Source organism: Odontesthes bonariensis, chromosome 3 (assembly GCF_027942865.1).
Source record: "Odontesthes bonariensis isolate fOdoBon6 chromosome 3, fOdoBon6.hap1, whole genome shotgun sequence".
NCBI classification, from domain to species: Eukaryota; Metazoa; Chordata; class Actinopteri; order Atheriniformes; family Atherinopsidae; genus Odontesthes; species Odontesthes bonariensis.
This window is the reverse complement of record NC_134508.1, coordinates 20,414,324-20,439,261: the sequence shown is the minus strand read 5'-3', so window position 1 is coordinate 20,439,261 and position 24,938 is coordinate 20,414,324. Positions and strand designations below refer to the sequence as shown.

The 24,938-nt window shown below is 40.0% G+C and overlaps 2 protein-coding genes across 13 annotated transcripts in view; one reads left to right on the top strand and one right to left on the bottom strand.

Moving 5' to 3' along the window:
• Positions 1–850: 850 nt before the first annotated feature.
• Positions 851–3,325, bottom strand: LOC142377787 (thiol S-methyltransferase TMT1A-like). Its single transcript, XM_075462104.1, has 2 exons — positions 2,761–3,325; positions 851–1,348 (listed from the first exon to the last, which is right to left on the bottom strand). The coding sequence occupies exons 1-2, from the start codon at positions 3,253–3,255 to the stop codon at positions 1,115–1,117; spliced, it is 729 nt and encodes a 242-aa protein (XP_075318219.1). The 5' UTR covers positions 3,256–3,325; the 3' UTR covers positions 851–1,114.
• Positions 3,326–6,597: 3,272 nt separating this feature from the next.
• The window catches only part of scn8ab (sodium channel, voltage gated, type VIII, alpha subunit b), a 48,513-nt gene continuing 30,172 nt past the window's right edge, over positions 6,598–24,938 (top strand). For 6 of the 12 annotated variants that reach the window (XM_075460884.1, XM_075460881.1, XM_075460880.1 and 3 more), the window contains exons 1-6: positions 6,598–6,750; positions 10,330–10,667; positions 20,938–21,056; positions 21,738–21,827; positions 21,917–22,045; positions 23,613–23,704. In XM_075460884.1, coding sequence (XP_075316999.1) covers positions 10,386–10,667; positions 20,938–21,056; positions 21,738–21,827; positions 21,917–22,045; positions 23,613–23,704 — 712 coding nt within the window. In that variant the 5' untranslated portion in view covers positions 6,598–6,750; positions 10,330–10,385. Of the gene's footprint in view, positions 6,751–8,547; positions 8,640–10,329; positions 10,668–20,937; positions 21,057–21,737; positions 21,828–21,916; positions 22,046–23,250; positions 23,343–23,612; positions 23,705–24,938 lie in introns of those variants that run through there. The other 6 variants (XM_075460886.1, XM_075460882.1, XM_075460888.1 and 3 more) reach the window with 3 other exon arrangements.

The window sequence follows — 24,938 nt, the reverse complement described above, 5'->3', positions numbered from 1 at the left end:
TGAAACAAATACATTTGAAAAGAAAAATAATGCGAAGTAAAATCCTTTAATGGCCAACATTTTGACACAAATGTTGCAATCACAGCAAAAATGTAATGCACAGTTAAAATTGACAAATAAATGCAATGGCTCAAAGAAAATACATATACTCAATTCCCTAGGTTAAGTATTATCGATTTCTCAGCAAACAGGTTGCAAATAAGCAATGGAGGAATAAACAAACACAAAGTTCATTTAACAGTGTTAAAATTAGCATTGGGTAGCATCCCGGAAGAAATTCCCTCCTTAAAAACAACACTAATGGTCTATTCCATCGCAGAAAAAGAAATGAGTATTAAAGGATAAGACCTTTTTTTGACATTGGGCCCTTGATTTCACATTATGACATGATGTTCCACTCACCCCTGCTTGTTGTTTGTCATTTGGAGCTGTTCCGAAGATATTCGAGAGGCGTCTGGCTGCTCTCTTGAGATATTCGGCCATGAAACGGTTTCCTATGGGCAAGCTTATACAGGCACAAACTATGCTGTTTATAATTTATTAATTACTGTACATTAGCACTGATAACGTGGAGGTGCGTCGCTTACTTAAAAAAATCCGGGTTACTGTAATTTAGATTTTTTTGTCGTAAAGTGGGTGTTACTGACGTCCTCGTCGTGCTACTGCCACAGACAGCCCACAGACCTGCTGCCTATTTATTCATTCGGCTAAAATTCAAAATTAGTAACCTGGATTTTTTTTAATTAAGCGACGCACCTCCACGTTATCAGTGCTAGTGTAGAGTAATTAATAAATTATAAACAGCATAGTTTGTGCCTGTATAAGCTTGCCCATAGGAAACCGTTTCATGGCCGAATATCTCAAGAGAGCAGCCAGACGCCTCGCGAATATCTTCGGAACAGCTCCAAATGACCAACAACAAGCAGGGGTGAGTAGAACATCATGTTATAATGTGAAATCAAGGGCCCAATGTCAAAAAACCGGTCTTATCCTTTAAAGCAACGGCTTTTATCTCTATCGCTGGTGGTCACATCAGTGAAAAGAAAGGTCAAAAGCGTGGCATTTTGTGAACTGGTTGTGAACACAGTGCAATACATGGCTAATAAGGCAGGACTTATTTGACAGCATAGCCCACGATGTGCGGTTTGATCATGAAGATGAGCGGTGTTTCGACGTGTCTCAGTTTGAGCTCAGAGAATCCAGCTGCCTCCAGGTATTTCCAGGTTTCCCGGGTGACCTCACATCCATCGCCAAAGTAATACCATGCAGGCTGGAGGACATGCTGAAAGAAGAAAGACCAAGTCGAGGGGTCTGCAACCACGTGCTCCAAGAAAAAGAAGGCTCCACCCTGTGAGACAAAGATTTATAACTGTGCCATCCGAAATTACAACGTGCATCTCATAGGCCTACACTTTGCGCACATCGCTCGTTCCGTCTCTGGCTGAGGTAAGTTTCCACACTTTCCTCTTTTCTGAACCTCTTTGTCTAATTTACATTTTCTATCAGGCCCGTGTTGCAACACATGCAGAATATTGAATGAAACTTGGACAATTAAGTCTGCAAAGGAGAATATTAGCACCCCTTCACTCAAACTAAATGCCAGCACACTGCTGCACATCTTTCGTCTGTATATTTCAAAGACACGGGTCAAAGGAAGCAGCCATCAAGGACAGTTTCTCTGCTTTGGATGTTTTAACCCAAAAAAATCCCTATGCATTGCTGTTAAAACCACACTGCATGGTTTAATATTCGATGATTAAAAGTTACAACAGCGCACAAACCTCAGCATAACTTCAGCTTGTTCATATTCATTTCCATTCACAGACTCGGTGCTAATAATTCAGAGTTTATACAGAATGAGGAAATCTGGAAAAATATCGGAGTCTCGTCTCCTCTTGGGATCCGCAAACTCAAACTGTCTGCTTTATTGCTTTGCTCAAAAACTGAGCATCTCTGTGCATGTTTAATAGTCCATCTGCTGACAGTGAAAAATGAGCATTCCTTTGCTGGCCTAAAGTCTGAGTTTAGGTGTGCCAGTGGTCTGGGAAATATGGCTGAATTTGAGGGTCCAATCCCTGTCCAACCGGTTACGTAACTGTAATGTGAAACCTGCAGCCCAAACTGTACACACAACCAGAGAGGTGTTGTCACCAGTGATTAATCGTCTGATATGCAAGTAATCGCAGATTTGTAGGCTGAAGATCTACTATCCTTCTCAGTATTGTTAATAGGACATTTTACATTACAAAATATTATCAGTGCTCTCTGGTGAGCCAGCTCCTCTAGTGTTATTCACCTTTCCAACTGTATGCGTCTCATATCATAATGGTTGCGCAAATCAACTGAATGTGATGCACTTTGACTTCAATAGTTCATCATTTACCATTCCAGGTTTCAGATTTATAACTATATTTCTACACCCCTAAAAACACAGAGACAGATAAAAGTGGGTTCTGTAAGTGGTAACATCGTAGAAATGACTCGGCCACCCACAGTGCAGTTGCCGGTTGCGTTTTGTTGGTATAGTGAGTTAGTTGAACACCAGAAGTGAATGATTAACCTGGAGCTAGAATGTTCGGGCAACAGCACCACCATATCAACTGGCTGGGTTGCCTGGCAATGTCTAAAAGCAAATAGCCTACCTCATAAAATCAATTATTATTATTTTTTTTTTTTAAGTGTTGAGGTAAAAGTGACTAAATAGATGAAAATGTTAGAAATGCGTCGCTGAGCCCATTTCAGCGGAGGAGGACCACTTACTGGCCGCAGGATGCGGTGCACCTCTCTCAGGGTTTGGGTTATGTCGTGGACGGTGCAAAGCACCAGGGTGCAGACAACGACGTCTACCGAGTCGTCCTCAACTGAACTCATGTCCTCCCCCGACGACACCACGAAGTTCTCATACGTGAGGTGGTCATTCTGGTCCATGCACTTGTTCAGATATTTCTTAAAGTGCGGGTTGGGGTCGGTGCAGGTCACCTTGGACCCAGGCGGATAAAACTCAAAATTCGTGCCGCTGCCACACCCAATCTCCAAAATTGTGACCGGTTTTCCATCCCTGCCGAACTCCGAGACACTGCGAAACAGCTCCCTTTTCTTGTCGCGCATTTTCTCGTTGTACGTTATTGAAATACGGTACACGCAAAACGGGAAGACGCGTTTGTATATCTCATACAGACCAACCGCTTGGATCAGATGGAGGGGCACGCACAAAGCGTTGACCACGAAGGTCCAGAATTTCATCGGAAAAGTCATCTTCGCAGACCCTGACCCTCGTGGCTAGTCCAAAAGTGGGAGACAACAACAACAAGCTGTTAAGTTGCCCTCAAAGATGACACCAAACGAGAGATCCGGTGTGCGTTTTCAAATTAAAATCGTCGCGCTTACTGCAACTACATTCAGTCCGCAGGAGGAGGTTCACAAGCCTTATTTTGAATTTGCGTCACCCTCGAAATCCACTTCAAAGTTAACAAGGATATCCTTGATTATAACTTCCCTTTTGAAGCTCACTCCAAAATACATATGTGAAGTAGTTCAAAAGTAGCAGGATGAACATTTTCAGCAAATCCATTTTTTGGGAATCTTAAGTTTGTCAGACTGTTGTGTTTGGCCTATTTTTTTTTTTTTTGTACATTCAACAACAAACTAAATGGGGCCAAATTAAAGGGATAGTTCACCTCTTTTGACATGAAGCTGTATGACATCCCATATTAGCAATATCATTTATGAACATTGACTTACCCCCCCCGCTGCGTCCTGTGAGCCGAGTTCCAGCCTCGTTTTGGTGTTGACGAAGGTAGTCCGGCTAGTTGGCTGGGGCCGCAAAAATAAAGCGTCTTGCTTCCCAAAACAATATGCGTTCAAAAGAGTAATGCATTTGCATCACAAAATCGTCCCTCCAGAAAAAGTCAGACTTCACAACGAAGTTCTCATACGTGAGGTGGTCATTCTGCCTCCCTTCATATCGATGCGTTCAGCCACCTGCCGACAGCCGCACCTGTTACTCGGTCTGCACTTCGGTCTGCACAGTCTACACAGCCCGAATAGAAAGTAGAGAGAAATAGCGCCAAGCGATGTGAGGTCTGACTTTTTCTGGAGAAAGATTTTGTGATGCAAATGTGTTACTCTTTTGAACGCATATTGTTTTGAGAAGCAAAATGCTTTATTTTTGCGACCCCAGCCAACTAGCCGGACTACCTTCGTCAACGCCAAAACGAGGCTGGAACTCGGCTCACAGGACGCAGCGGGGGGTAAGTCAATGTTCATAAATGATATTGCTAATATGGGATGTCATACAGCTTCATGTCAAAAGAGGCAAACTATCCCTTTAAGTATATTTGTAACAGGCACTGATCAATTCAAAGTTGGTTCTTTGTTAAATTGTCTGTTATGTTTAGACCCACAGCTGGTTCATCCTTTGAGTTAGGTGCATTTCAGCAGCCTTCAGTGGCTCAGACACCTCATTTCTCCAAAAATGATCAGGTACAAGTGCTGGACTGAAAATGATTGAAAAAACAGCCAATGTCCAAAGAACAAAAAAAATGTAAAAGACCTTCAGAAAGCCCAGAGAATTATTGTTCAAGTCCACTTTAAAATATTACAAGAAAGTCTGGCTGCTTGTAAACAAAACATTTATAAATTAGGGCTTTCGCCACACTTTTGCCCTATACTGTGTACCAAAACAGCATCTGTACACTGTCTGGGATTCCCATTCATATTTGCACACAGCAGGCAATAACATAATAGTTTCATGAAAGCATATTTATTGATTTGTTTGTTCATTCGTTTAGCTGAACGATATTGCACAGTATTGTATATCTGTGGGTCACGCTCAAAGTTAGATCTTCAGAAAACCTTCAATACAAAAAAAATAAAAATAAATACTTGTCTCAATAGTAAAATACACACTGAGAGAATTTCATGGTGACGTTACTCAAAATTATTTACTCACAGGCATATATTACAAACAAAAAAATCCAGTAAAATTTTACATTCTACATCATTAGGGGTTCCTTTAAAAAAAAATATATATATTTTACATCCAGACTAAATCCATTTTCCTGATTTCAATTACTGTGATCTGTGCCAATAAGCCCTTACTTTTTATTTTATTTACTTTGGCTATTTCCTCATATATCTATTTTGTAAAAGTAAATCTGATTGTCGGGGCACCTTTTGGCCTGCTGGGTTAAGCCTGCACCCCCAGTCCAGCTCTGGCCCCATTGCTATGTTATTCCTGCTAAACCTCACTGCCAAAAAAAGAAAAACTATAATGGCTAAATCAAACATCTCTGTCTATTCCACAGTGTATACTGTAACAATGAAATTCCCCATGCTTACCGTTTTGAAATGCACTGAGGAGGAGGAGGAGGGGAGGTTACGCAATTTCATGATTTCCATATAAAATCTGCATTTCCTCTGTCTCTCCACCAGAGAGAGACATTGTTGGATCACTCTGAAAACCCTCCCTGTAAGAAATCCTCCAACGTTTTAATTCCAAGGGTGAGGGGTATAAGAAAAACAAAAGAAATAAGAAAACTGAAAATGTTTGTGCTTACACATGAGGAGTTATGCTACAGTAGAGGAGGCATTCAGTCACAAACTATGTCCTCAATACACAAAATTCCATTGGTTTTTGAAGAACTGAACAAAGTAAGACGTTTGAAATCTTAGATTATGAAAGTAGACTGTACATGTATGATATTGCATCTACTGCATCTGTTGTGATCACAGCAGAGATGCCATGGTTTGATAAATATGAGCAAATCTATATGTGATCATGCCAAAGTTTCAGTTATACTATGCTGTCGATATTGATTCCTGAGAATTTATTTTTGCTGGATCTTTGCAGCTTGGATCACATTATTACATTAATCTTTTTCACAGCGGAGAATTTTGACTTTCTGGGAATTAAAAGCAGATATTATTATCTAAAAAAAAAACAAGCAATAGACCTCCTAAAGCTGGTTTGATTTAAGGATCCTGGAGGTGGGGTGTATTGTAATGACTTCCTGAGACAGAGCAAAGACTGATATCCTTTTGCTTTTCAAATGAAACCTCAAATGTGATAAAGCCATAGCACTTTGCATTTCCAAATGAACAAATACGAATAACTGATGATCGGTAGATCCACTTTGAAAATACGTGTAGGCTTGTTTGGTTTCACTAAAGAATAAGCTATGAAGAACCTAAAGAAGGCGGCCTCAGACGCAAACACTGTTTGGCTGAATTTTTATTTCTCTTTTCAAGCTTTTTATTTGTACTTGTTAATATGAAATTCTAATAAATAGTCTGCTTGGTATACCATCCGCTGAAAGCTGAGCATATTAAACTCTCATGATAAGTTCGGAGTTGTTTTATATTAGTGTTGTAACTTCCAGGTCCGGTCTCATCGATGGTAAGTCATTAAAGATTCGCACTAGCTATCTTTTTTTTTTTGTAAGAAATTAAAATAAAAACAAATATTTTGCCAATTGCAATACCAGTGGCAGCCAGATTATGAGCGACCGTTGTTACATGAATAGTCTTTTATGCTTACGATGCTGCGGTCTCTTGTCCGTTATTGAAACTGAAGGCATTTACCGACACTCCCTTACAATTTGCTGAGAGTCATCAATTATGCAGGGCAGCGGCACGCACCGGGAAGGAAGATAGCAGCTACAATATGGCGACAGCCGCAGTTACTCCCGACTCTTTTCTACATCTGCAGTTCAGTGACATCTGTCGGGATATCTGTTAATGCGCGTGAAAGTAAGTAGACAATCTGTTCTCTGCTTTGTCTGATATTTTGGCTCGTGGGATGGATCTCGGTCGCACTTTGTCGACTGACTGCATCCCATTGCCGCAGAGCGGTCCCTCTCTCAGCATCTTTTTCTATAGCGTCTGTGGAAGGCTCCTTGCCAGTGCACGGCCAGATAATGCATGCGAGGCATCAGTGAGAAGTATGTGATTTTAAACGGGGAAATGGGAATTTGTGGTGCAGCGTGTTGGAAAACGGAGGGAGACGGCGGCTTATTTGGGGAGTTGGCCTGCAGCTGGTTGGAATGACATTTCAGTGTATCAGAAAGGGAAACATACGCATGTATGGGATGTTCAAGTGAGACGTCAAACTTCTCTGAGTGGCGAAAAACGACATCCTGTATGCCTCGAGCACATGAATAATCCGTCGCCTTGAAAACATTTAAATTAGATTTTTTCAATCCCCTCTAGCATTGTTTTGTAACTATGATAGTTTCGCCCCCACCCCCTCACTGCTCATCTGTGCCCCCCTCCCGCTTGCAGTCTCCCCGGAGACTGTATTGCGTGAGGAGGTAGGTGCGTCTTTAGTTTGGCAGTACTCGAAAGGGACCGCGGTACCTTTTTTTTTCTGATCTTTTCATGTATTCTCCCCTAAGAAATACAACATGTATTATCATAATACCATCTAATACCGCACAATCGGATCTCTGTCGTCTCGGATTTGTCTATAGGGGTGCGGTTTAGTTTCTTCCCCCCCTTCATTAATATAATATCACTTTCTATTATGTGAAAATGGGTTGTGCTGACTTCATATGTGTTACCCGAGCTCATGCGGGGATGAGTTTTCAGAACATAGATTGTGCATTTAACTGACCTACTAGGAGTTGGAGCCTATAGCAGCAATAAACCACACTGCAGTATTTTAGGCTTTGGCCCTATATAAGAACGACGCGCCCTTGTATCCTACTAAACAGTGCACTTTGCCGAGGACTGCATAGGCTATATATTTGTATCAGTCAGTAAATTGCACTTACGCGATAAGACATATGCTACATTGTGATGGGGAGCGGGCAGTCGTCATATCAAAGAGAAGTTCTCTAAGACACAGAGGAGGGTTGTCTTTATGCGTTTAGCTCCACTGATCATTGGCCTATAAGCTGTGCTCTAACCTGCTGTATTTCTTTCTCATCCATCCTCTGTCCTTTGAGGAAAAATGGGTTGAGCTGAATCAACATAACTCATCGTCACAACTTTACCTGAAACGGACACAGCTCAGGCTTTAAGGATATCTCACCCAATCATGGGGATATGGGCAATTATCTGAGACTCCTTTAGTATTTAGCACTTTCTTTTCTCAGCGTTGTCGCTTATTTTCGCAGCCTGCTCTGCTCACCTGCGTTCACTGACGCTGTAGATTTGAACTGAAATGACATAACAGGCAGCAGCACGACATGCTGCAGGAAGCCGACGGTGAACTTAAGTAGAGATCCATGTGACTCTGATGCAAGCGCCCTGTACACCTCCTCCTCCTCCTCCTCACAAGCCCCGTTAACTTCGCGGTGTCCGGTAAACCCCATGAGGTGCTGGGGGAGCATCAGAGCGCGCTGAGCAGAATTAAAGGAGTTTCTCTGCGATGCGTTTGGATGCCTCACCTCCAGAGGACGCACCGCCACAGTAGATTCCTGCGCGGCGCAGAACGGGACAGGGAAAAATGCATAGCCATCTTCGTTTGGGAGGCAACTGAGGCTGCAGGAGTTGTTAGTTTTCCTCTTCATCTTACAGCTTTTCCCCATGTCCCAGGGCGGATTTAACTGAACTGGGACCAGTTTGGAGCTGCGTGCTCTTCACTGGAAATGCTTTAAGACTGTCCCGAGCAGCAGCCTATTTATTAATCGACACATGTAAGTTGGATTGTTGCTGCAGTGACTCTCGAAATTGGTGGATAAAGTCTAAGATAAGGCCACTTCTGCTAAATTTAAAGCACTCTCGTCACGGTCACCTTTTATTGTTTCAGCCTATTATGTGTCAATTGTACATGGATTGCTGGTCATGCTATTGCAGTCTGTTTTGAATCACCTTGACGGATCAATTGATGTAGCATTGGTGGAAGGAGACTTGGAGGTTGCGCCGAGGCTGGGTTACTTAGATGGGACTTTCCCACTTCTTTCTTTGGAAAATACGGGGTTGTTGGATCCATACTCTGCCTTTGGATTTCCACAGACTTTTTCCTCTCGTTATGTTTTTCTAATTTCTTTTCAGATCTGTACCACCATCACTGTTGTTTATACCAATTTTGCGCTCAGTGACCAGTGGTGTAGCCTAAACTGCGTCTGTCCAATGTATGAAACAGCGCTAAAAATAATAATAAAAAAAATAACCCAGGGAGTAGAGAAGTCTAGGAAGATGGTTATTTTAATTGTACTGTTTAAACAACCAGTCAGAGACACAGAGGTTTAATAATTGCTCGAAAGTTCATCAATAATGCACGGACTGTTTTGTGCTGCAGTTTTACAGCTTAGATCGTAGTTGCTGTGTATCAGGAAATGATCAATTAGCCTATCCCTTAAAAAATGTAGCAAGCATAGCGTAGTGACATTAGGACAGGCTCTTAGTGTAGCAGGTACAGTAGAGAACAACATAATAACTATAATTTGTAATAAATGCAGCTTAGACTACTGCTTGTTAGAGATGAACTTTCACAATTGTACTTATTATGAAATAAACCCCTCTATTCCCACAGTCACATTCTTTGTATCATTTTCTACCACTGGATAATGGGTTCTTCTCAATTTTTTTTTTTTTTTTTTTTTACTTGGCATGTTAGCCAAGCGTTACCTCACTTTACTTAGAACAGTAGAAATGTAGGAGCTTAAACTTGCTTTGCACTGAAGATTTTTTACTTGAGTCAAAGTGCAGTCAGTCCTTCTTGTTTAGCAGTGAAAGCAACCATAGCTCAGTGTTTCTATATCAATCCCATTAACTAAAAGCTGCTTATTTCTGCAGACCTGGATGTCAGCAGTGCTACCAACTCGTTAGTGTTACAGGATGTGATTTTCATCTTTGGTGAAACTACACCATCAACAAAAACAGCATGGTATAACGTATTGAAGATAGTATACTGAATATAAATACTGACAGATTTTAGGTGAGCTGCTTGGCAAGAGGCTGTTAGATAAAGAGTCCATCATGAGCATAAACACAAGAGGAGAAGACTTGAGTATTAGGCACATGAACATGGATTTTGGGACTTCATGATCAGTGTTTTAATAATTTAAACTTGATAGAAATAGTAACAGTGATGCAAGAACTGACTGACTGTTAAAATATTTGTATGTTTCAGATTTATTTAGCTTTGTTTGCCTCTTTTTGATGAACATTTGTTAGAAGCACTGTACCTGAAAATGAAGGTAGAACTTGTTCCATCACAACCCTTTATATATCACTCAAATGAAAAAAAACAACAACAACAACATGACAGCATTTGAAAGATATATTTTTTTACTTCACTTTTAAAATTTTTCCAGCTGGTTGTCTCTGTGTAATGTGTCTTTTCTCTTCACTCGTCATTCTGTATGTGTCTCCTCCTCTCAGAGCTGTATGTCGGGGATGGAAAACAAATAAAAAGGAAATAGCTGCAGGATGAAAACATGGCCGCACCCCTTATTGCTACCCCAGGACCTCACAGCTTCAAGAAGTTCACCCCGGAATCGCTCGCTAATATTGAGAAGCGCATACAGGAAGAGAAGAACAAGAAGCCACCCAAGCCCAGATCGGACAGTAGTCACCGTGACACATCTGACGACAATGAACCCAAGCCCAACAGTGACCTGGAGGCTGGGAAGAGCCTGCCCTTCATCTACGGCGATATTCCTCCTGGAATGGTGACCACACCGTTGGAGGATCTGGACCCATACTATTTGAACAAGAAAGTGAGTTGTTATACCGACATATTCTATCATCCAATTTTCTTGGAAAAGGCAGCTGAACTCTGCATTTTGTTTACAGACAGTTCAAGCTTTGAATCATCTTTCACATGTTTGTGCACATTCTTCAGCAGCTCTGCTGAACCTTCTCATGGGCCATCTCATGTCAAATTGCCAGCACCATAAACTATTCATGCAATACAGATGGGTCACTTGAAATACACCCTCACAAATAACACAGACTGAATACTATTGAAGTCAATATAGAAACATTATACCTCTAAAGAGATGGAGATATTATGCTAGCTAAACTGACCTTGAGACATTTAACTTGTATGTTATCTCACAGACTGGGACACATGGAGATAATAAAATACTTTCTTTTTATTTTTTTAAATACACCTCCAAAGTACGACTATGTGTAGAGGAAAATATTGTGGCTCTGTTTCAGCAACATTGTGGGTTTGGGGTGGATTGCTGTAAATGTCTCTGTTGTGTTGATTATTAGAAGGTGTTAATGTGTGGCGAAGATGATGTGACAGCTGGTGGGGATGACAGTTTTGCCTTTGCGCCTGTATGCTATCAGTGCCACTGCTAAACACATTTGTTTTCATGTAAAGACACTGTCCTATGACAAGTGGTCTGTCAAGATGGCAGGAGATGACAAACTGATTTACCTTTATCTGTGCGGCTGAGTGAACACTCTATAACCGCTGAACTGTTTGTGTACAATTCTAGTAACGTTTATTGCTCTGGTCTTCCCTCTTGCGCGTACACTGCAGCTTACTTTTTATTAAAAATTACAGGCTTGTTTAATTTTTAAGTTGAATAAATCTTCTGTATTTTAGGGAGATTTGAAAAGATATGGATTAGGATTACTATTAATTGAATTCTAATTGGCTTGAATTGGACTGTATTATTGAAGTGCCTTGGGATGACATTTGTTGTAATTTGGCACTATACAAATAAAACTGAATTGACAATAATTTAACAATAATGTTATTTATGATCTTATTGTGATTTTTCACAAATCACATAGACTTGATAATCTCCACATTTAAGGAATGAGCCTGTGAATTACTGTGATATGGGCACAGGTGAAACAAACCTCTGTCCCTTCTGCATCTGTGAAGGAGGAATTAGGAGTTACGTCAGCAAACAGAAGGACAGGAAGTTGAGAGAAAAGTGTAGGACTATGCAATGGTACCCATCAGCTGTGTAGATGTGTGGCGGAGCCAGTCTCCTGTGGGGTGGCTGTGATAATGTGTAAGATAATCTGTGGCTTCTATAGAAGCAAGAAAGCCAGTCAGCAAGACTGGCAATCTCAGTGAGCAGCACTTCCTCGAAGGGCAGATGGAACAATCAAGTGCATGTGCCTTTTGTGATCTATTGATCCCCAGCCCCAGTTCAGTGTTGCCACAGGAAGGGTTACATTATTGCCTTTTTATCCTTCCTAACTTTTCTTAGTGCTTAGTGCATTCTTTTTTAAGTTTCCTCACTCTCATTTGTGGCACCTAACTTTGGTGATTTAAAGAAAGTTTCCCAGTGCCATGGTGTGTGTACGGAGACTGTTTCACACACTGAGAAAGTAATATATGAAAAAACAGTATGAAAGGTAAAAAATCCTAAATTTATGAATGAGTTATGCATAATAGAAACATGAAAAACGAAGGATTACAATGCTAAGAATTAGATTGTGTTTATTTTTGTATTTTCTTACTAAAACCTTGCTCGGTACACAACTCAAACAAAATCTACATTTCTATGTAATGAATGTGACAACAAGAAATTTCAGGCTTATTCTCGCCGATGATCTAAAAATGTTGATGAAAAATACAAACCAGACAAAAAAAAAGTAAAGAAATAGCTTTCCAAAACTTCAATACAGCACGCTACAGAACAAATGTTGCCTTTGTGCACAAGCCCTAAAGCACAGTGTGTGAACTGTGAGGAGGTTACTACCAATCAGTGTAGCCGGTTATAGATAAATTTTTACACTGTTAAAATGTTATAATTAATGTGAGGTGTTTTATAACTTTATCAAAGTCAAATACTTTATCACCTTTGATTACCTAAAGAAATGAAAATGATAAAAAAGAAAAAAAATTGTATATCTATGTGTGTGTGTGTGTATATTCTAAGCTCAGAAATTAGAAAAAAATGAATCTACCGGCTGTAGATATGCCCCTTTATTTTTGTATTTGACTACAGAGTTTTGTGTGAAACCTTTCTCTACGGAGGTCATTTTTGCTGAAATGTTTCAGAGACATTTTGCTGTGATGTCTGTGTTAAGGTTAGATCCCAAAGAAATATGCATTAATGACAAAACAAACAAACAGAGCTTCATTTAACTTGAATATATTTCTGTGGTCTTTTATTTTCTATGATCTGCGCAGCTCCATTGGTGCAGCTGTGTCTGTGAAGTCTGACTGAGGTTCATATTTTCAGGGTTTCACTGAGTAGAAAATGTGGAATATTGAATGTTCTAACTGGACAGCTTGTGCGACTCTTAAGCCTCTAGCATGGTTGCCGCGTCTGCTAGCGCGAGCGGTGTTGATGACGTCACGATTTCATGCCGGCCATATATAGTGGCGCAAGTCGATGCGCCAGTAGTTGCAATTTTCTCCGTCACAGAGGTGGCGCTGCTACGTGAAGGTTACCACTTTTCTACAACCACGAAAGTGGAGAAGAAAACAATGCCGCTGTCAAGAGCAGGAATACTGTCATTAATGATACTGCTGCAGTATTCGGATCATTTTAATTTTTTAATTCAGTTAATAGAGGTAAAGGTTTGAAGCCCCCGGCATCAACAGAGTCTCTGCCCTCTTCTTTGCCTTCACGTATCTGTCCCGTAGCTTCTTCCACACATTCTAACAGAACTCTCCCTCTTTCCCCAAAGTTCTGCCCATCTCTGTGCACCAGTTTTGGGAGTTTACGTGCCCCCTGTGCTGTTTCACTGCAGTTTCGTACAGCTGCCTGTACAAACGCACCTCCTGACTGAGCCTGGTCTCACATCGGTCCATCCGGTCTGTCTTTGTTGGTGCCGCCAAGTTACAAAAATCGAGTGGTACACGACACCGCGCTGCGCCGTCTTTTCAAGGGAAGCGCCAGGCCTGAAACGTCATTTTGACGTCACGGTCCGCCACCGCCGTGACAGACGTGTCAACTATAACTCCGCCTTTAGTCTTCTCTTTGTCTTTCCATGTAGCACCAGAGTTCCTGTCTTCAGTCTTCGTAGCTTAAATCTGTACCATACTCATTCGTGTGGCCTGTCAGCAGTCACACACCATTTTTCTGTCGTTTAAATCAATCATTCGCCCATTACATGGACGTCTTTGTCCTTTGTCACACCTGAGGAAGAGCTTCTGAGTATATTCACAGTCTGTGACCATCCCTGCTGCTCTGTATGTGCCCTCACCTTTCCAGGCTGTGTGTCTCCTCTACTCGACCGACAGTCATCCAGTCTTTCAACATTGCACTGTATGTCAGTGAGTGAGTTTAAGTGTGTGTGTGTGTGTGTGTGTGTGTGTGTGTGTGTGTGTGTGTGTGTGTTACCATCAGCTGCAGGAAACCTGATCACAGCACTCATGCATAAAAGAGAAGAAGAGGGAGCAGTGGTGAGAAAGAGAAATGCAGAGTTGCAGTTCATATTTTTCCCCTGTGATGGGGAGAGGACTGCCTGGGCTTTTCAAATGTCTGATGTGATTAGGCAATGTTAAAGCTGCCGTAGTCACACAGGAGGAGCGGCAAAGAATGGACAGAGGGCAGATAAATGTTTTAGTTGGTGCCGTTGACATGCACGTGCAGATGTGTTTGTGTAGAGGATGGATTTAAAAAACAAACAAATCAAACTTCAGGTTTTTACCTGAACTGTCAAAACCTCTTGATGAATGTGGTATTTTTTCGGTGGCCATGGCATAAGATCAGTGTGCAGTTGACTAGTCATCATAACACGTTTGTGCTCTATAGCAGCTACTAGTGGGCAAACAGCAGCGGCCTCTGAAACTCAGCGTGTAGCATTGTACATACCATTACATTATGTCCCACCAGCTCTCTCTTGGAGTGCGTCTCTGACCATTACTCTGCTTTTTGCTCTCCCTTCCGCCGCCTCATCTCTGGCATTTCTTCTTTCAGGGTGTAGTAAATTAGAACGAGGGCCAGGCTTTAGTGCTCTGTCTGACTTCTCAGTCTCTGATGACACAGCATCCTCCTGTACTGGGCTGAGTGAAAAAGGGATGGGGTGGGGGTTGAATGTGCTCTCACTGCTATCCAGGCTGGTAGAAAGAAGGGAGGTGGAGTAAGGGAATTTTTTTTCTCTTTGCAGTGCAGCATATTGGTAAGGAAGTAGGATGACATTTTTTTCTTTTGTATTTTTTTTTTGCCAAACCCCAAAAAAATTTATCCTCATGTTTCCCTTGTGGGTGATCATTTTGGACCCTGCATTCAGTCTACAAGCTGTTAATGATAGAATATACTAATATACAGGTCACAGAGTATGTTTCCCATATGTGTTATTACCTTTGGCAACTCTTGATGTTACCTTTGATGAATATATTTTGAAAAAAAAAACTGAACATGATGCAAAACTCTGATCTATAAGAAAGAAGATAAGCCTGTTTTCCAGATAAATATATCAGAATAGTGGAAGATTAAAATTTTTATCACATAACACGTTACATATAATCACGTATGGGAAATCACATACTCCTCCTTTCAACACATATCTTTATACTCCTCAAAGGCTAAATCTGTATTTAGTTCCATGAAGGGTTTTTGGATGATGAAGAGAAGTACATCTTTCCTTCTCTATGATTTCCACCCTCGCTTAGATCTCATTGATCTCTTCCTTTCTCTATCCTCCCCACTTCTCCTCTTTCTCTGTTTCACTCTCTGCTGCATGCTTACCTATTCCTCCTCCTCCTCCTCTTCCTCCTCCTCCTCCTCCCTCCGTTTACCCATCTATCTCAGGTTTGGCTCTGTTCTCTCTGCAGCTCTTTGGCTTTCTGCTCTGCATCACTCCCCCACCATCCCCTCATCTCTCTCTCTCTCCGTCTCTCTTTGCTGCTGTCCCGTACCCCCGCAAGCCCGTCTCCATATCCTTGTTTAACCGTTCCTCCTACCCACCCAAACACACGGAAACACAAATACTCATCACTGCCCCTGCAGCTGCATTCTGCTACCTGATTCTTGCGTGTCCTTATTAAAGATCCTTAAAGATTTTATGGAGAACATTTCGACAGCTTTGCATCAGAGATGGCTTTGTCCAGTGAAGCCTAACCTGCTGATGTGTGTGTTGATATATGTGTGTATACATATGCATTCAGCTTCACAATATTCACGTGAATCAGTTTTAAAGCAATGTGTGTATGTGCTAAACATTCACGCTCTTTATGTACAAGATACTATTCATTGTTGGGTTCATTATATGTTTTTATTTTTGTAATATGCGCTTTGTTATAAATAAGACTTTTAATGATGTTGAAACCCTAGTCAGCGTCTCAGGCTGATTCACAGAATTTATGTAAAAAATTTGGAGAAGTGGCCCAAATGTATGATTAATCAGCCTTGGTCTCGTTTCTCCACTGCTTTAAGTGAGTCTGCTTGAAGACTTTAAGTAATCAGCAACATATGAGTGTTATAATGTTATAACATATGCTGGGATTTTCAGTGGTTGGATTTATGATTATTGCTTTTTACATGGATGACATGCTGGACATCGGAGTAGCAATAGATGCCCATTCTTATGTCATTCCTCCCCATTTTATTGTATGCCTTTGAAAAACTAACTTTTTTTTTATCATCCAATAATTTAAAAAGTTTTTAAATTTGCACACATGACTCACCTCTGATCATTTTGTTTAGCGCATGCTCATAAATTATATATATATATATATATATATATATATATATATATATATATATATATATATATATATATATATATTTATATATATATATAATTTTTTTTAATTCAATTTGTGTTGAGGAAATAGGCAATGCAAGCTTTAGTTGAGAGCAGTTATTCATTTAGTTTCTAAAGGGATCTGTGAGTTATCGATTATCGATTAATGTAGCAGATGATCAATTAAGGAGATTGCCTGACATTTGCATCCTTTGTAGTAATCATGCCAAGCTGCCAAGTTTGAATCAGCAGCACATTTTTCTGCCTGCTTGTCAACACTGTTCATTGAGAAACAGAAAACGCTTTCCATCTGAGTGTTGTCTTGATAAAGTCTTCTAACTTTAAGCATGTATTGAAACTTGAACTAAATAAATATAATATAGTTGGGTTTTTTTTCAGGATCCTTATTTATGGTAATATTCTCCTTGATTAGCCTATGGGACATATTTAGGTATGCTTAGCAAATATAAACTGCTAATGAGGTATTACTCACTTTCATCTGTAAACAGTATGCGCCTGATCAGCAAAACATTTCACTTGACCTTTGAGAAAGCTGTATCCTTTGGACATGACTAGAGATCCTGTGTTTTCCTGTTTATACTGTGCTCACTGAAAAGATGAAAAGGATGTTTTCATATCCCACTCCAGCAGTTAGTAATCCTCCAAAAGATCATTTGTGTTGCATTTGCCACAAATAAGCCTCTAATGGCCTTAAAATGGCTTGTGTATGACTTTGTACCCTTTTCCCTTGAGAGGGATTCTCAAGAAGTAGAAATTAAATTTTGCAAGGTTGTATGCATGTGGAAGTATCAGTAAGAAAATATGTATTTTATTGCTTTCCATATTAGAAACTTGCAATGTGATGCTAAAGTTAGCAAAGCTCTGAGACATTCTGTAGCTCTTGCTGTGAAACCAAACAGCAAATAATGATCTTGACAAAATGTATTTTGCAGGCAAAGGGTGCCAAGCAGCTTGGGTTGGTTGTCAAGCACCGCTGGTGTACAGAGAGACTCATCCCCTATGTGCAGGAATTGCAAAGGAGAGTAGGACTGAGATAAAATCATGTTTGAAAAAAACAAAACAAAACAAAAAAAACTTACCAGTAGGTGGTCATACCCCATCACTTTTGGGGTGTCTCCAGAATAAATGGTTGGAACAGGCTTTGTAAGTTGTGTAGTGGCATTGTTGGGTCCAATTTGCAAAGTAGTTGTCTGAAAAATTAAGATTGCAGACCTGTGTCCTCTCTGGTTTTTAATGAGACACAGCAGTGTTTCAATTTCTGTTGTAGTTTTAGCTTCTTTTGTTAAGACATGGAGGCTTGCATAATGTGATTTTGTGTTATCACAGCCATAAACAGAGCATGTCAGGCAGGCCTACCATCTTTGCACCAAGAGAAAAACATCAACTAGCTTCTCCATGTACCTTGGGCTAACTTCTCCCCTACCATGCACAACATTTTCTTTTAAAGCTGCAGTCTGCAACTCTTTTTCAAGCATAATGCCTGGAACTGTCCGGGGATTCTGAAAGTAGTACATTAAATACCCCAATACAAAAAAAAACGAGTTCTCTAGGTCCCCTATATGTCCCGCTAGGTCCCTCCAAAGCCAGCAGGTTTGTTTACAAAATTGCAGACCGGACCGGTAAAAGGTAACCAATCAGGTTTACGAGCTGGGCTCTGCTGCCTGTCAATCACCGATTGTGCACGCGCGATACAAGGTAGGCTCGTCCCCACGCTTATTTATCTGGACTATTGAACTTCATTACGGCTTGTCTACTTACTGTGTCTTCCATGATTGCAAATGACAGGTGAGTTGATGAATGAGGAGTCGTGTAAGCGCATCTGGTATGCACGTAGACGTGCACGAGTTCTCATGTGTTTTGAAGGGGCGGGACAGGAAGTTGAATAACTTTTTATTTTTCGGTTAAAAAATAAGCATTTCTTGCATTTTGCGACTACGGAGGTCACCGTTTTCAACTTCAAGCGTTCTGATAGATCATGTAAACTCTTAAAATGCCAAAAAGTAGGACTTTATGTATGACAACAACAAATCCTGCAGACTGCAGCTTTAATTGATCACTCAGCATAATAAGCTCCAACCATTAAGTAGTCTGAATTGGTTCCTCACATTTTCTATGAGCTCCTTGATCTCGCCTTTCTCAGACTTGAGGTCGTGCACCAGAGATTCAAAGTGGACATTTCAAACCATATTGCAGATAGCTGATGTTGCTCATGATATGTATAAAACAAACTAACAAAATAAAATCTTTGGGACATCTTGACAAAGTTAAAGGGACTTTATGTATTGCTGAAGCCTTACGGGGGAAAAGGAACAAGAAGAGATAGAGAGGCACCCTCGAATGCAGAAAAGACATTGAGACTGTGTTTAAACGATGCACGCCTACACTATAGCTATAGTGCACTATGTAGTAAGTCAGCCATTTTGTTGAGCTGTTGAAAAATTCAGCTGAAACTTTAATGCACTACAAAGTCATCATGCAGTACATCAAAGCTGTAGGCTACTCTACATTGGTCACAATAGACCAACATGCATTGTGCTCTGGAGGCAGGAGCTTACAGTGTGCTACCGCTAGCTACTGCTAAATGACGCTAACATTTGCAGCTTGTTGTTTTGTTTTTCTTACTTGTTAAGAATACCTTAAACAAATAGTCCTCCGACTCCTCAAACATGGAATGACTATATCTTTTTCTGCCTGAGACCAAAGATTTGAGAAATTATTAGTAATTTTTAGGGGGGTGCTAATCGCAACATATTGTCAACAGAAAGCAGCAACTTTGCGCCTCAGATTTGGTGTGCATCTATTCTTCCAGCATTTGTTTTTTGTACACGGTTGTGAAAATTTGGTGCATAATTATGAAGCACAACTGCGTTCAAGCAGTGTCTGAAATGCATCAGCAGCAGGCTCTTACTGCAGCACTTACTTGTAAGTCCTCTGTATTGTCAGCACTATAGCCTATAGTGGGTTGTGTGAGTGAAGACATCTTTTTCACTTTAATCAGATTTTTGGATTCTAGTTGTCTCAGAACACACTGAGTCACAGTTTCTGTTTATTGTTTCCTGGGAGGTTGGCCACCAGCTTGTGTACATTTACCCATTTCCTGGTGTCATATGTATAATTAACACTAAATACATCCATTTTAATAGAATACATCATACTTTATATTCTCCATATCAGTGGATTATTATTTGTAAGTGTTCTCGGTATAGTGATTACCAGTGTGATGAAAAAAACTGTCTTATTTGATAAGAACCTTTATTGATTATTTGATTTTGATAGAAGTGTGTGTCCTCTTTATATTTCCCACATTTTCCACATAACACGATGTGTTTATTGTAAATACTGGTAGCTGACATGGCCAGTGGTGTCAGAAGCATATGGGAGGGGTTGTGGTAAACGAGGAAAAGCACTCTAGCAATGTACACATTCATAACTCACCCGCACATTTTCCTTAAAAAAAAAACCTAGATTTGTAAATTGTCAGAATAAATTCCCGAGCTGCGCTGGGTGGATATTTAAAAAGAAACTGAAAAATCTTAGAGCAATGGTAACAAATACTGTCATGTATCTCAGTGGTCTGTTTGTTTGTAAATTATAATCATACGTCTCACTCTGACCCCACATTCCTTTTGTCCAAGACTGGGCACGAGCATCCACAGACCACACGGAAATGCACAAACAAGCAGACACTGCTGCCTCACCCCAGTGCCCATCCCCACTTGGCCCAGTGCAGTTTATGGATAGGGAGTGGTTGTTGAGAGCCTAGAGTCAGCAGATCTGCCCTGATCGATGACAACATTTGCAGTTCCTTTCCAGTAAGAGCTTTAAACTTGGGATGAAGACAATCATTTGGCTACAAAGAGAGTAGAGCTTCCCATGTCCCTGTCTGAGGAAGCTCACAGGTTTTGTCACAGTGTAAAGCCAGCCAGGACGGAGGTGTACTCCCGCTTCTTGGGTGACTGGTCACAGAAAAAGTGATGTCAGCAGAGTAAAGCACAGTCTCTGACTTTGTGTCCTTCTCTGTACATTTATATTTCCATCATACTGTTTTATGTTGTATTGTCTATAGTTCAACACACTAACATTTTTAACTACGGTCCTAAGCTACCTTATCATACAGGAAATATTTCAGTGACAACTCTCCTCAAATAGCTTTGTTCAAGTAGTTTTCAGTATCTGTAGCTAAAGGGAAACCAATTCACCAGTGCCATGTGACGTAAAAGTGAGCTAAGTCAGCTCCCTTTAAAAAAACAAAAAAAAAGACTTTCAGAACATCTATCACATGTTTGTGCCATACAGTTAGCTCTGTGATTTGTCTAACTCTCTTTTTTTTATCTGTCTCTCTTCTCTCCACAGACATTTATAGTCCTAAACAAAGGGAAAACGCTCTTCCGCTTCAGTGCCACGCCCTCCTTGTACATCATAAGCCCTTTTAATCTATTTAGGCGAATAGCTATTAAGATTTTGATACATTCATATCCTTTGAAGTGATTTATGATCGATGCTTTACTCTCAGTGACAACAGATGTTGTGGGTACCACCTCACTACATGGGACACAAGATTTCTTTGGCAGTTGTCTGGGAACGAATGAAAAAGAAGAAGCAATTTACTGCTGGTTCATGGTTGACTTCAAATTATATTATATAGAGATTTTATAATATTATATATTTTGTAATATAATATATTTATTAGTAAATACATGATTTGAGGCTTGAACCAAGTAACGGGATGCGTTCAGGTTCAACCTGAACACATCCTTATACAAACTAGGTGATGAAAATTTCACAGTTTCTGTACCTTTAATGTGACACTGCTACAGTTTGGACAATCATGCCTATTATATGTACTTTTGTGCAGCTCATCTCCTGCTTAATAAAATCAAAATTGACTTGCACTTAATTCATTCAATTTATTCTTTTTTTTTCTCATTTGTTTACTGTAAACTAGCCAAACGCTTGTGTCCCTTATTTTAAAGTGTTACAAATACTGCATTTGCCTAAACATCTTGAGCTCATTGTCAAGCTAGATTTTGTAAAAAAAAAAAAAAACTAAATTGCTATCTTCCCTCTGCCCTGCCCTCTTCTTTAAGGTTTGTATATGTCTGAGGTGTCATGGGTGAAACTGTTCAAACTTTCCTTAACTTTCGTGTTTTCACGTTATTCAGCATGATCATCATGTGTACCATTTTGACCAACTGTATATTCATGACATTTAGTGACCCCCCAGAATGGTCCAAACAAGTAGAGTAAGTACACATCCACATTTCTTCTTAGCATTAATTTTGTAATTGATACCTACTTCTGTTTTTAATCTGCTTTTTTCTCTTTTTTTAAGGTATACCTTCACGGGTATCTATACATTTGAGTCACTCACAAAAATCGTTGCTCGAGGTTTTGCTATTGATGGCTTCACCTTTCTCAGAGACCCATGGAACTGGCTCGACTTTATGGTCATTTCGATGGCGTAAGTACATAGACTAATTATTATTCGTTGAGGAAAGAAATGAACAATGACGGCTTTTAAATGAAAGGACTGTGGTTATCTGTAGACAGGAAGATAATCTGAGAGACCAACAATATTTTCAACGTTATTCTCAAGCTATATGAAAGTAGTTCACTCTAACATTTTTGGGAACTGTCTATAAGCTACTCTAGATACAAGAAAATAACAGGTAGATAAAAAAAAAATGACAACACAATTCTTTTATAGCAGAAATCCTGGCTGGTTTAGCATCTGCATTTAGAAGAGCTCATACCAGGACCCTGATATCCTGATGTGCACTAGCTCACTTTTATAGCCTCTGATACACATCAGCGGAGCAGTGCCATCATTAACTTACTTACAACGCCTGCAGCTCACTCATATCACAGTGAAAGAAGTCTGAGGCATATTCATTCAACTAGAAGATTTTGCAACCAAAAAAAATTTGCATTTTACATACTACGATTAACTTACATATTCATTGAATGTTTAATTTCATTTGAATCTTTCAATAAAAAAGTTGTTTCTGAGCCAGCTGGAGTAGGTTATAAAATGAATGTGATGGTGGTTATTTCATATGATGAACAAAGACCATTCTACATCTAAAAAAAGATAAACTGAATACCTGTGGAGAAATGAGAAAGAATCTGTGGGAACAAAATCTAGAAAAAATAAAAAACTCATTCTAGTCAACAAAAGTTGAAACACATTATCTCAGCTTTCCTCCACACTGAAGGAAATCTTTTGGAGTTGTTCAATTTATTTTTTTTTCTACTTTATGAGCATCGCAAACCAGCTAATGCTGAACTCCCCATTTGCAAAACATTTGATGCCTACACAACATCTATTGGAACTGCACTAACCTAACTCATTTTGATTTATATTAGTGCCTTTATTTATATAAAATCTCTGTGGATATGGACCATAGATTTCTTTCCTGCTTCCATTTGTAGGCTCGTAAACACTAGACTGAATTGCTCGTGTGTTTGACGGATATTAAACATGCTTCCGTTCACATTAATTGGCTATCCCAATACTTTTATTATTTGGAGCAGTCCCTGCAGAGCCTTCAATCCACATCAGTTCATCACACCATGTTGATAATGCTTGTTAAAATATTCTGCAACAATATTTTCTTCCTCTGATCGGGATGACTGCTGAGTAATTGTATCTGATCCACCTTGCAGGTATATAACAGAGTTTGTAAACCTAGGCAATGTGTCAGCTCTGCGTACGTTCAGGGTTCTGAGGGCTTTGAAAACAATTTCAGTTATTCCAGGTAAGACAGGTGTTTGTGTTTGCGGGCGGGCGATCCACTGGGGTTGATGTTAGGTGTGGTTTTGTTTCAGTCCCTCTCCTTCTCCTCTTCCACCTTCGTCTTCTTCTCACTGGTCGGACAGGTGTTCTCTCCCCCACCGTGGTGTCCCCTCCTGGTCTTCGGTGGTGGTGCTGGTGTCGTGCTCTTGCTCAAACATGCGCGTGTGTGTTGTTGTAGTGTGTGTTGTGTGTCATGGGGTTCTGTTTTGTGTGTCATCCTACCTTGTTTCAGATATATAACAGAGTTTGTGGACCTTGGGAATGTCTCGGCGCTGAGAACGTTCAGGGTTCTCCGAGCATTAAAAACAATATCTGTCATTCCAGGTGAGACTCCCATTTAAACATTAAGGCTGAGCTTACAATTATCTTCAAGCTTCCTTTATTTCTTTTGATTTCATTTTTCTCTTTTTAACAAACAGGATGTTTTTCTATTTTGTGTCATGACAATCAAAAATGGTAGCAATACATTTTTGATAGGCTTAGCAGTCTACTGGCAGTCTTCTGGTCACATGTACGGTATACAACAACTATCTGTGGTTACATTTTTCCCTGCAGTGAAGTAGAAATGAATGCCCCAAACTTTGGGGTAACTTAGAGGACGAGTTTAAGGTTATTAATTCTCGGAAGTAGACTTTTAGGACGTTAATATGAGTTCTTAAATAACAAAATGATTAGGAAAATAATGTTAGCCATCTATCATATTACTGCAAAAATATTTTGTGTTCATGCTTTGGCCCAAATTCCAGTGATGCTGCCTTTAGCATTTTTTTTTATTTTGTAAGACTGCCAAGCCTGATGTAATGATAGCTTGATGCTGCATGAAGTTTTGAGACACATTTTTAACTCTAAGAGTCTATTTCTTTTTCTTTTTTTCCCTCTTTTTTTAGAGTCCTAAAATTGATTAGATTTCTGATCCAGATGTTAGTTTTTTTCTTTTTTGGTTCCTTTATTGTTTTTAGACATTTCTCCATCATGGGTTTGAAAAAGAAACATATTAATGAATCAAAAGCACATCCAAGAAAAATTCTGTGCGGACCCTTTCGGCAGTTCGGTTGGATATTTATATCATCAGAGAGGCAACTACCACTTGTCTTGACTCGTTTCAAGTCGTTGGCTTATTTCAAGTCAACAACTTGAAACACAACGAAAGTCACAGTCTTCTCAATAAGGACAATGAGTCCTTCAACAACTCAATGGTGTCCGCACAGCCCTGATTGCTACATCTCTGATTGATTTTGTTATCACAGGGAAAATACAAAATGACAAAAACAGCAACAACAACAAAATAAAAATAAGCAAAAGAAAAACACTGAGACAGCTTTGATACACGGGGGAACTTTGACAATTTCTCCAAGAGAGCAGAAGAACAGACATGCCAAATACTCTTATAAAGTGTCTGGGCATCCATTTCATGTACTGTACTGTACGTGTGTTGATTTAATTCTTTTTTCCTAGGGAACACATAATAACACAAATGCATACATTTCTGTATTTTGTACATTAGATCCACTCAAAGAGCTCACCTGGTGTTGTTCATGTCAAACCCCTCCATAGGTGT